Genomic DNA, 13,160 nt, shown 5'->3' with positions numbered 1-13,160 from the left:
TTAAACAAATAATAATCAAGATAATTGAAGTTTAAGAAATTTAGATATTGGTGTACTTAACAGCCTGGTTTCCCATAACTAGAGCTAGAGTTTACAGAGATGGTTTAGAATCCCGTGGTGGACCTGTTGATGAGAATATCAATTATCTTTTAGAAGAGGCCATTTGAGATTCAGTAGTTAGATCTCTAGGTAGAGAGACATGACATTGTATGTTCCCTTAAGAGTTAATCCAGTCACCTGGCTAAGGGAGCGCTTGTCAGAAATGTGTAAGTTTCTTAGCACTCCCTTCTGAGACTAAGTAAGTAGTAGAAATAAGTATCTCTTTAATGAGGTGGTGTACTTTTTCTTCCCAGAGTTTCTCCTCCGTAGTTTAGGCCCTATGAGCTGCCATGGGGTTCTGTTGGATCTGCTCATCTTATTGTATCCTGACATAGGAAAACAACTTTTCCTTTCCTTCTCTTCTGCACTTTTGTTGTGATTGCTGACTAGAACCTATAAATACTTTCTATGGGGCTTTTGGCTTTTTCATACTTTCTGTAACAATCTCCCGGCCATGCAGTTACTTTCCCACCATGTGGCTGACTTCCATATTGACTTAATGCAAAGGTCATGGCCTCTTAAGCTCCAACCTGTGAATCAGTAATAAACTGATTTTGAGAACTAAAACAAAATACTATTGCAGAAAAAGACACTTCCAAGAAGGTGTTTTAGGGTGTTTTTTCTTTAGATTTATTTTTCAGTTTTCTGTATTTATTTATTTTTTTGTGTGTAGAGGGAGTATAAAGGTACACAAGTGAAGGTCAGAGGACAACTTGCTAGATAGAGTGGTTTTTCTTTCACTGTGTTGTTTTTTGGGATCAAACTCTTATTGTTAAGCCTGAGAGCTTTACTTTCTGAGCCATCTTGCTGGCCCCAGGGTGCTTTTCATGAGCAGAGTTGGAGAAAAACTGTGGTTTGGAGGTAAGCAGACTCGTGTCAAAGATAAGAATCCTGGGTTCTACTCTTAAGTCTACTCTGATACCTGACTCTGCAAAAAATATTTCCCTTACTCTGGTAATTAATACTCCCAACTGGAATACAAATGGATTAAATTATATCATCTTTCCAATACTTTTGAACTTAGCTTTATAGAAAACTTTCCTCAAAATTTTATTTTTAAAGTTTATTATTGTTATTGGTACGTGTGGGCATGCATGTGCCTGCTCAAGGGCACATGTCAGCCATCCTGCTAGCCCTAAAACCTTTGGTTTTCCCTTCAGGACTTTGTGTTCTATGCTCCCCGGCTTCGGATTAACAAGCGGATCTTGGCCCTGTGCATGGGAAATCATGAGCTATACATGCGACGACGCAAGCCCGACACCATTGAGGTGCAGCAGATGAAGGCCCAGGCTCGGGAAGAGAAGCACCAGAAGCAGATGGAGCGGTAGGTGCTATATAGAGTGCTGGAATTAGGACGAGTGCAGTGGTAAGGAAGCTTCGGAAGGTTCCTGGCTTGCTTAGGGAGTGGAATCATCCCAAGACAAGGGACTTGTGAATTGGAAGGGAGGACACCCCAGATATTCAGTCTCAGCACAGAAACAGGCATCAGAAATCTTAGATTTCAGAGGTTGCAAGAGGGAGGAGCCTTTTATAGTTTCCTGTTGTCTATGACTCTTGTGCCATTACTGTGCCAGGTACATTATGGGTTGCTATCTCGGTTAACTGGCAAGTAGAATGGTAGTAGCTGAAGAGTCTGTACACAGTTGTACTTGGATTGAGCAGAAACAAGCAGAGCCCTCAGAATTTCCCCTACAATGCCCTCAGTGTATTCAGTGTAATCTGAAGGTTAGGAACAAGAGAAGTAGGAACTGAGATTCCTGTCTCTGACTTTCTGATCAGCATCTTAGGATTGTAGGGTATTATTTATCCAAAGAAGATAGACAAACAGTCAATAACATAAAAATATCCTTAATCATTACAGAAATGCAAATGAAAACCGTAATCAGTTACCATTTTATGCTTATTAGTGCGAATATAAGAAATAAAATGGAAATATAAGTACTGGTGATGTTCTGAAAAAAATAGGAATTCATGCATATTACTGGAGGGAGTATAAAGTGGTAGAAGCTAGTTCCTCAAAAAGATAAAATATAGAATTACTATATAATATTGTAATCCCATTCCTAGGTAAAGTAACCCTCAAAATTAAAAAAAATGGATGTGCAAACTTGTATGTACACACGTGTTCACAATACCACTATATAGACACTTAAATGGTAGAAAATAATCTAGTTAATACCAAGAGATAAATATATAAGTTCTAAATATACACAATAGAATGTATCTTCTAATAAGTATTTTGGTTTTAATTGTGTGCTTGTGAATGCATATGCATGAATGAGCACATTCCTGGAATACAGGTGAATGTAGAGAGGCCAGAAGAGCTCATCAAATACCCTGAAGCTGGGATTAAAGGTGGCTGTGAGCTACTGCTTGCAGGGCCTTGCAACCAAACTTTGATCATCTTCAAGACCAGCAATTGCTTTTAAACACTAATCTATCTCTCTATCCCAAAGAATATATATTAATCTAGTTTATGTTGTTATAATAAATGACCTAACACTGAGTACTTCAAAAAATAAAGAGGATGGTTTTTACTCATGTTTTTTGGATGCTGAGAAATCCAAGATAGGATGGCCAGATCTGTCAAGAAAGAGCCCCATATTGCGTTGTAATACAGTGGGCATGAGGATTCAGAGGAGATGGTAGTGTTAATTGTGACAACCTCTTCTCAGAAGAAGAAAAACCATCTTGTGAAACTTAACTCCTCCTGAGCATCTTTTTTGAAAGTGGCTACCCTAATCATCTTCCACTCATGCCCATCTTATAAAAGTTTCACTGCCTTTCAGTGCCTTTACACTAAGGACAGGGTCTCTAAAACACAAACTTATGTAGGAAACAAACCATAGCAGAATAGTTTTTATCCATCTGTGCTGCAATGTGATATACTCTAAACATTATGCTTAGTGAAAAAAGTGTGAAGTATGACAAGTTATATATTATATATGCTATTTATATAATATAATCCCCAAATGAAGTACACACACACACACACACACACACACACACACACACACACACACCAGTGTGTATTGGTGCTTCTAGGTTCTGGAAGAAGTGAAATGTGGAGAAATGACTTCATATATGATGATTTAGAAGGTACGGATAGCTTAGCTTAGTGGCACAAAGTTGTTACAAGTTCAAGGCCACCCAAGCTTAAATAGTGAGACCCTGTCTTAATGTAAATAAAAACAAAATGATCACATGTTTCTTTGAACATTGAAACTGGTTCTAATACATATATGCACACACATACACACACACACACAAATACATGCATGCATTCACACATACATACAACACATATGTAACTAACATTGACTTTACCCCCAAGCAGTAGAGTTTAGACTCAAAACCCTGTGAATATGAGGCAAGTACTCTATAACTGAGCTATTTTGACAGCCCAGTGTTCTCATTTATTAAGAAAAATATTACCAAGATTTTGGGAGTAGTTTACTGAACTAGGACAAACCCTGTTAAACCTCACAGTACAGTAACAAAAAGAGTGAGGGATGTGCGTACATATATATGCTCACAGCATCTTTCTCATATAGTCTGAGCAGTGAAAAATTTCTCTTCTTGTGAAGTTGATATTCTAGTGGGAGAAGACAGATAAAGTAAACAAATTATTTAGCATATGCAATTGTGAAATGTGCTATGGAAAAGTACGTGCCAAGCATTCTGAAAGGTCTCAGAGTAAAACATCTTGCTGAGGTGTAAGACTGCCTCCTAGAGGGTGGAGAGATGGCTCAACAGTTAGGACCACTTAGTGCTCTTGCAGAGAACCCAGGTTTGATTCCCTGAATCCACATGGCAGTTTTCAACCATCTGTAACTCCACTTCCACATCTATAACTCTGGAACCTTCTTCTGGATGCCATGGGCACTGCATGCATGTTATACACTTATATATGCTCGGGAAACACACACACACACACACATACACACACACACACACACACACACACACACACAAAATAAAATAAAATAAAAATTAGTAAAGTCTTTAAAACAAAAGGAATGCTTCCTTGAATAGATAGTGAGGCCAGAAAAAGTAAGTACTTATTCTAGATCTGCAATAAAATCTGAGAAGAGGGAACCCAGAGCTACGGTTGAAGGCAGACAAGGTTAGCCCTAGCCAATATTTGGAGCACAAAACCAAAACTTACCTTGCTGTAAAGCTATAAGACAGTGTGCAAAGTTAGTAAATCATGTTACATATGGAAGGTGGAGAACGAGAGCAAAGCTACCTAGTTGGTTGCTTGCCTTACCAGCATTCCCATTAAACCTTGTGCGTTCAAGGTAAATGTACTGAGCATGGAAGCCTATGTGGAACTATGGTGTGACGACTCGATTATATGAGAGTGTGGGGAGGCTGAGGCCCGACAGACTTATTCCCTGGAACCCCTCAAGATTCCACGCGGCCTTGCTATCCTGTTTCATCCCTCCTTCTCTTCTCTAGTGCTCTACTGGAAAATGAGAAGAAGAAGCGTGAGCTGGCTGAGAAAGAGAAGGAGAAGATTGAACGGGAGAAGGAAGAGCTGATGGAGAAGCTGAAGCAGATTGAGGAGCAGACTAAGAAGGCTCAGCAAGGTGAGGCTTGTGTTCACTGTGCAAGTTGAGGCTCCTCAGATCCTCACCTAAGGTGGACATTCTTTTTCCCCCCGAGCTGCAGAACAACACTACATAGTCTAGGTGTGGTACAGAATAATAATAATAAAAAAATGTCAAGAAAAATCCTTAGAACCCTCGCCTACTGCACCATGAAGTGGAAAATTCCCAGGAAGCAGGTTACTGTGCCATCTTCATCTCTGAGCCCTTCATCAGTTTCCTGTTTTTCTACCAGAACTGGAAGAACAGACCCGCAGGGCCCTAGAACTTGAGCAGGAACGGAAGCGTGCCCAGAGTGAGGCCGAAAAGCTAGCCAAGGAACGTCAAGAAGCTGAAGAAGCCAAAGAGGCCCTGCTGCAGGCTTCTCGGGACCAGAAGAAGACTCAGGAACAGCTGGTAAAGTTGAATCCTGGGCTGGGTTGTGTGCATGCATTTTTCTTGCTTGACCCCTATACCCTGCTTACTGGTTTATAAATCCCTTTGCCTGCATACCTGTGTCTTTCTAGTTTGTATCCCAAAGGTAATAGTATATTCAAAAGCAACCTGAAGCATCACTGGTATGGCCCATACTCTTTCATAGGCCTTGGCTTTCATTTAATTTTTTTACATATAGATCTCAACCTGTAACCCAAGAAAGGAAAAGAGAAAGTACCTACTGGTGTTTCTTTAGCATCATTTCTTCTTTCCTTTCCTTTCCTTTCCTTTCCTTTCCTTTCCTTTCCTTTCCTTTCCTTTCCTTTCCTTTCCTTTCCTTTCCTCTCCTCTCCTCTCCTCTCCTCTCCTCTCCTCTCCTCTCCTCTCCTCTCCTCTCCTCTCCTCTCCTCTCCTCTCCTCTCCTCTCCTCTCCTCTCCTCTCCTCTCCTCTCCTCTCCTCTCCTCTCCTCTCCTCTCCTCTCCTCTCCTCTCCTCTCCCTCCCCTCCCCTCCCCTCCCCTCCCCTCCCCTCCCCTCCCCTCCCCTCCCCTCCCCTCCCCTCCCCCTCCCCTCCCCTCCCCTCCCCCTCCCCTCCCCTCCCCCTCCCCTCCCCTCCCCTCCCCTCACTGTTTTCTTTCTTTCTTTCTTTCTTTCTTTCTTTTCTTTCTTTCTTTCTTTCTTTCTTTCTTTCTTTCTTTCTTTCTTTCTTCTTCTTTCTTTCTTTCTTTCTTTCTTTCTTTCTTTCTTTCTTTCTTTCTTTCTTTCTTTCTTTCTTTCTTTCTTTCTTTGCCTTATAGAATTAAATCCCATACAGAATAATGTGACCAAATAAGCAAATTGGCAATCATGGAGGCCTAGAGACTGGTCAAAAGTCACAGCTGTGTTTGATGAAAATTTACAAACATTTCCGTCTCCATTGGAAAGATTCCCTCCCTGAAATCATGTGTTAAGCTAGGGATCTGTGACTTGAAAGTTAAGAATCTATGGCTTAAAATAGTCCCTTCCCTTGTAGTACTGGTGTGCTGGTATCTCTCAGGAAAAAGATGTCATGAGAAATTTGCCCGAGGGATAAGGGTGTGCAGAAACTTTTCCACATTGTAGAGGTTTTCTATGATATTAGTATTTATTTATTCTGGTAGCAGTCTTGGTGGAACCCTAGGATAACAGTGAAGGGTTTGCTACTTCAAGCAGTGGCTTCCAAGCTTTGCTGAGGCCCCACTGCATGCATATTTGGCAACATTAAGAGGGGAAGAAGGAAAGAAGAGAGACAGAGGGGTTGGAGAGATGTCTCAGCAGTTAAGAGCGGTGACTGCTTTTCCAGAGGTCCTGAGTTCAAATCCCAGCAACCACATGATGGTTCACAACCATCTGTAATGAGATCTGATGCCCTCTACTGGTATGTCTGAAGACAGTGACTGTGTACTCAAATGCATAAAATAAATCTTAGGAGAGAGAGAGAGAGAGAGAGAGAGAGAGAGAGAGAGAGAGAGAGAGAGAGAGAGAACCAATTGTCTGCTAGGAGGCCTGTAGTATAGGGGGGAATCTCTGACCTATGAAGGAGTAAAGGGTGGAGTAATTTGGTTAAAAGTCACTAGGCCAGCAAGAAATGGAGCAGCAGGTTTCCTACCAGTTCATCAGAGGAACTGGGGTTACAGGCATCTGGACCCGGAAAACCCAAAGGTCAAGCTCTCACAGGCTTCTAATATGCCTGTAGGCTTCAGAAATGGCAGAGCTGACAGCACGGATCTCCCAGTTGGAAATGGCTCGAAAGAAGAAGGAAAGTGAGGCTGTGGAATGGCAGCAAAAGGTAAGATACAGAATCCAGGGCAAAGCACTGTGGGAGATACTATGCTATATGTGTATATTCCAGTTTCTTACATTTCTTAGATTTAGACTCCCCATTTTTTGATACAAACCATTTGTTATTAGATATTTTCTTTAATTACATTTCAGATGTTATCCCCTCCGAAAACCCCCTATCCCCTCCCCGCACCCCCTGCTCACCAACCCACCCACTCCTGCTTCCTGATCCTGGCAGTCCTGGGGTATAGAGCCTTCACAGGACCAAGGACCTTTCCTTTCATTGATGACTGACTAGGCCATCCTCTGCTACATATGCATCTAGAGCTATGTCCTAACTATTTGTCCTAACTGGCATCTACCTCTTACTAGACGTGTCTTTCGAGGTATGATTGGGTTGCCACAAGATACCTGATCTTACTGCCAGTCCTTCTCTTTCTGTCACTGAATAGGCCCAGATGGTACAGGAAGACTTGGAGAAGACTCGTGCTGAGCTGAAGACTGCCATGAGTACACCTCATGTGGCAGAGCCTGCTGAGAATGAACATGATGAGCAGGATGAGAATGGAGCAGAGGCCAGTGCCGATCTGCGGGCTGATGCTATGGCCAAGGACCGCAGTGAGGAGGAACGTACCACTGAGGCAGAGAAGAATGAGCGTGTGCAGAAGCATCTTAAGGTAACCAGGAAGGGCCAACAACAGTCAAGGAGACTGAGTTACTAGCCTATTACTCTCCACTTGTACAATCAGAAAATATCTAGTTAGCCAAACTACTACTTGAATATTTGGAATATTATTCTGATCTACTCTCAAGAGATAACCATCGTTAATTTATCTTATAATGTATTTATGTGGTGCATGTTCACATGTGCATACAGATTATATGGCTAGCAAAGAGGAAAAACACTTAACAAACAAAAACTCTGCTCAAAAAAGTGGAATTAAAATGAGATGAAGCCATTGACCCCTGACTCATCTTGCATCCTCACAGGCCCTTACTTCAGAGCTGGCCAATGCCCGAGATGAGTCCAAGAAGACTGCCAATGACATGATCCATGCTGAGAACATGCGACTGGGACGAGACAAATACAAGACCCTGCGTCAGATCCGGCAGGGCAACACCAAACAACGCATTGATGAGTTTGAGTCCATGTAGTGGGCGTCCAGCCTTCAGGGACCCCTTCTCCTTCTTCCTTGTCCCCACACTCCCATAGTTTTGCCTAACTAACACTGTGCTGGAGCCACTAACTAGAAAAGCCTTGGAGCCATGCCAAACATTCAGTATAGCCTTGGGACCAAACTTAGTCTCCCCACTCATACCCTTGGGCAAACAAATGGCCCACTGTGGTGCCAATGGAATCTCCTTCTCCTTTGTCACACTCATTCAACCTAGCTCTCTAGAATAGAGCATTTCTCCCTGCCCCAGCTCAGAGACACGCATTCCTTTTGGTTTGACAAGCACCCCCTCCCCATATACACTTACTGTTGTCCTCTGGGACTCATGTGTGAGTAGGTTAACAGCTAGCTCCCATCCCTTGCCTTTTTCCCCCAGTCCTGTGATTTGCAAAGATGGAATATTGTGTTGTTTAGGGACAGAAGGAGGGACTTGACTTTATCATTTAGTATGTCAGCCTAGGATTTGGCCTCTTAATGTCTATCCCTTTTACAGTTATTTAGGCTTTGTACTGATTGGAGGAAAAAAGAGATGTTTAGCCATTCTTGTTTCTTCTACCTCCCATATTGGACCTATTACAAATCCAGTCTCAGTGGGCCTTGTCTCTGTGTTTAGGGACTTAGTTTCTAATCAAGATGGGATGAAGGGATAAAGGAAATAGTGCATTCAAGATATTCACTAACAGCCTAGAAAGCCCCCTGCCCCAGCACATCTTTGGAGCCTTTCTTCTCTTGAGTGAGGTCTGTGGTCAGGGCTACCCCTGCCCATGATAGTCCAGGTTCTTGGTTCCTTTTCTAAATCTGTCCCTACCCTCTCCAATCTTCAGATCTCTTCCAGCTAGGACAGAGAGGATGAGTACCCTCAAACCTAGCCAGTTGCATCTAAACTTGTTGCCGCAAAGGAAGAAACCTTTTTGTACCTGGCTTTAGTATTTTTCCTGCCAGGACTTCTAAACTACTTCCCCTGGAGCTAATTGGACCACTGTTCCTGCTTCACAGATACAAAATATGATGAGTAAGAGTAGCCCTTGTCTCTCAGTCACCCAGCAATCCTTCCTCATCTTACCCAGTGCAAAGTGGTTGAGTAGGCCCTGCTTCTGACAAATCTCTAACTCAGGCCTCACCACTCATTGTGCTGTCCCTTGGAGATACAGAAAGCTGCTGGGTATTCTGGCCTTATCCCTTCACACCCCCACACCCTTTTCTCCACTTTGGAGCAGCTGCTCCCCTTTTTTTGTCACATGTGTGCTCTTTTAATTTTTACCAGTATTATATATTCTAGTGATATCTAACAATATTGGTTTCTACCTTTTTTGCTAATGCACTATTAGAGATACTAGTCTTGGGAAAGGATCATTTTAGCTTCATTATTTTTTACTACCGTCACCCCACATCTGAGAAGAATATACTATATTAAAAATGATATTTTGCCAAAAACATTATGTAAGAAGATTTCAGTATTAGCGACTTACCTGTCACTATAGGTCATACAATACATTTACAATGTACTTAGTATTTGGTTTTATTGTTCCTGTTTGCTTTTTCCCCAGGGTTCAGTCCCCAAAAGGCTGTCTTGTCCCTCCATGCAGTATCCTTAGTCCAGAGCATCCTTCAGCCCATGCCCCTTTTACTTAATCTTGGGGAATCTTATATGCATTGCTGTGAATTATATTGACAGTCGGTGAGCTGTCCTATATTGGCTAAATTCAAACCTGGAATTGTGGGGGCAATCTAGCTGCATTAAGGGCAATAACCCAACCCCCACAGAGGCTGGGGAGAAGGGTAGGATTTATATTGAGGTTTTTTGTGTATTTTTGTTTTTTAAATAATTGTTTTGGAGGGGTTTATGCTCAATCTGTGTTCTATTTCAGTGCCAATAAAATTTAGGAAGACTTCACTATGACTCAGTCTTTCTGTATATCTCACTGTAATTTCTAATCCATAGGCTACCTATCTTTGGTCTCAGTTTACCTTGACTTAAGTTCTAGTGGAAGGGGGAATATAATTGTCCTTGTTTGAATAGGAAGGAATGACTTTAAACACCACAAAAACAAGAGTAACCAGATTAAGTCCCAAGATTAGAGGTGTGATAGAACTGACTATCCCCTCCCCCCCTTTTTTTCTGATTCATGTCATGGCTTCTGGTATGGGTTGGAGCAGTAGAACAGGGGTTAAAGCAGTGGCTCTCAACCTATGGGTCATGACCTATTTGGCAAACTTATGTCTCCAAAAACCTTTACATTATGGTTCTTCACAGAAACAAAAATACAGTTATGAAGTAACAGTGAAAAGATCTTTATGGTTGGGTGGTCACCACAACATGAAGAACTGTATTTAAAGGGTCACAGCATTTGGAAGGTTGAAAACCACTGTGTTAAAGGGTAAGGCTCACAAACCAGCATTTTGGTGTGGCTACAGAACTTGCATTAACCAGGTGATACTCCTTGGTTTCCTTGGTATACAAGCTTACAAGCCAAGAAACCAGGTTGACCTTATCTTGAAAATCCTCATGCTTTTGCCTCCTCAGTGCTGCTAGTATAAGCATATGCAGTCAAGTACAGTGAAGCCCCTCGTCTCTGGCCTGAGAGGGTCAGCTCCTGTTCTGCCTCCTTGCCTTGAAGACCTCTGACTCATTTTATTCCCTATAACCCTTTAGTGCACTGCCCATAAAAGACAGGGAAACTATCTTGGGTCCTGTTACAGAAAGCAGTGGAGGATGCTGTGTGAAATGAAGGCCGATAGTATATGTGGTACTTTGAAGTTTTTAAAGTATGTAAATTCTTTAGCTTAGATGTGGTTATCTTCAGTTTGCAGATGAGGAAGTTGAGATCCACATAACAACTTTCTATTTCTTTGACCTGACATTCCCACTTACTTATTCCCTTTCGTGGGAAGTAAACATTTGGAAGGAAAACTAGTTTATCACACTTACACTTTTAAATTCTCAGAAAAATCCTTTGGCAACTTTTCTGCTAGATATAATCCTTTAGAGATTAATTTTTCAAACAAAAATTTTGGCTTTTGAGGCAAAGTATCAACTATGTTTGGAGTTTGAGGCCAACCTGGACTACTTTATACTGTCTCAAAATATAAAACAAATAAACAAAAACATCCTCAAACAAAAAGGAACTAGGTCCAGTGGCACAGACTTGTAATCCTAGCTACTCAGGAGACATAAGCAGAAAGATCACATACTCTTGTCAATCTGGGGCTACAGAATGAGTTCTAGGAAATTCTTGACTATCTTTTGTTGTTTTTCAGGACAGGGTTTCTCTGTGTAGCCCTTACTGTCCTGGAACTCACTGTGTAGACCAAACTGGCCGTGAACTCAGTGACCTGCCTGCCTCTGCTTCCCAAGTGCTGGGATTAAAGGGGAACTGTTTGATGAAAGGAAAGAAAGTAGGTGAGGATCAACAGGAGGAGGAATGCATGAAAACAAAGTATATTGATGAATAAAGATACCACAAAGAATTTGTATGCTCACCAAAAAGTGCTGTTCAGGAAAATAAAAAGGCAAGAAGAGGGCTAAAGATGTAGATCAATGGTATGGTATGCTTGTTTACCATAAACAAGTCCCCAGGTTCAACCTCTAGGGCTCAAGAAACAATATAAATAGAAACAGTACCTGAATGTGGCTAGGTTGAGGGTTGTGAGATAGACTAGAGGTGATAGTGTAATATTCAGATCATTCTAGTGCCATAAAAAGGCCCCTTAAAAGATTTAGAGGGAGATCTAAACAAATTACAGATGCTATGCTGCTGGCTTTGAAGGTGGAGCAGGAACCAAGGAATTTGAATTATCTACTCTGCCCCCCCCAAGAGTAGATAATATAATACATTTAGGATTTTTGTTTATTTTGGTTCATTGGTTTGAGACAGGCTTTCGAACCATAGCCCAGATTATCCTGGAACTTACTATGTAGACCAGTTGGCCTCAAATTTATGGCACTCCTTCTGACCCTATCTCCCAAGTACAATTATTACAAATGTGAGGGAATGCATCAAAGTTGCATTAGTGTTATTCCAAGATACTATTTCACACTGTTTTATGTTTATGTTTTTAAAAGGTTTTCATTCTAGGAATAACAGTGTTGCAGAAATGAAGACTAGGTTAATGGTTTCCAATAGTTAAGGAGTGAGTGAGAGAAGTTGACCGTGGAGCTGCAGCACTGTAGTAACAGGCTTGGAGGTCAGCCTAGGTTACACAGTGTCAGTCTCATTTCAGACTTTTCCTGAAATAACGCAGTGAAAAGGAAGAGGGTAGAAAGTGTGCAGAACAGAGCTTGTGGGAGAAGGTAAGTGTGGCTGTCAGAAGAACACATTCTGTATGTTATGTTTTCTATCATAACTGTCTCAGTGTTATTATCTGGGTAGTGATTCATGATAATTTTTAAGATGCCACCACCAGATGGACCTTAGTAACACATCTACCTACTTAGTGTCTTTGTCATTTATTTTTTTAAAGATAATTTTATTTTCATTATATGAATGTTTTATCCACATTTATATCTGTGTACTTAGCAGAAATGAGTGTCAGATCCCTTGAAACCGAAGTCACAGAAGGTTGTGAGCTGCCATGTGGGGACTGAGACCTGAACCTGGCTCCTCTGCAAGAGCAGAAAGCACTCTTAAAACATGGAGTCATCTCCAGCCCCTCTTTATTATTTCTTACAACTGTGTATGGGTCTTTGATATGACTCAGGCTTTCTTTAATGAGTGGGAAAGGGGAAGGAAGGGGGAGAGTGAGCATGAACAAAGTCCAGCTACATACATGAAAATGTCTTAATGAAACCTGTTATTTTCTACACTGTGTTGATAAACAGTGACTGCTTGGATCTGTCGAATGCCATGGCAATATTCTATACAATAATGTCCATCTGGAAACCTCTGAAACTTGGATGAAGAGAATAAACAAAATCCCAGTCTACTTATATAATGATAAGTTACTCAGGAATATAAATAAATGGACTAATGAAACATAGATTTAGGTGAACTCACAGATGTTATGTTGTATAAAACAGGGAAAACATAAATGAGACTATATGATGTACTTCTCTTTTGCTTTAA

General features: G+C 41.4%; 1 protein-coding gene across 1 annotated transcript in view; it reads left to right on the top strand.

The window, feature by feature from the left end:
- Positions 1–9,991, top strand: part of Msn (moesin) — a 71,616-nt gene extending 61,625 nt beyond the window's left edge. The window contains exons 8-13 of the mRNA XM_021153382.3: positions 1,260–1,423; positions 4,561–4,691; positions 4,945–5,105; positions 6,837–6,929; positions 7,375–7,599; positions 7,913–9,991. Coding sequence (XP_021009041.1) covers positions 1,260–1,423; positions 4,561–4,691; positions 4,945–5,105; positions 6,837–6,929; positions 7,375–7,599; positions 7,913–8,077 — 939 coding nt within the window. The 3' untranslated portion in view covers positions 8,078–9,991. The remainder of the gene's footprint in view (positions 1–1,259; positions 1,424–4,560; positions 4,692–4,944; positions 5,106–6,836; positions 6,930–7,374; positions 7,600–7,912) is intronic.
- The last annotated feature ends 3,169 nt before the right edge of the window (positions 9,992–13,160 follow it).

This window comes from Mus caroli, unplaced genomic scaffold, assembly GCF_978045245.1.
Source record: "Mus caroli unplaced genomic scaffold, Mus_caroli_1 scaffold_5, whole genome shotgun sequence".
Classification (NCBI taxonomy): domain Eukaryota; kingdom Metazoa; phylum Chordata; class Mammalia; order Rodentia; family Muridae; genus Mus; species Mus caroli.
This window is presented reverse-complemented; position numbering and strand designations above follow the sequence as displayed.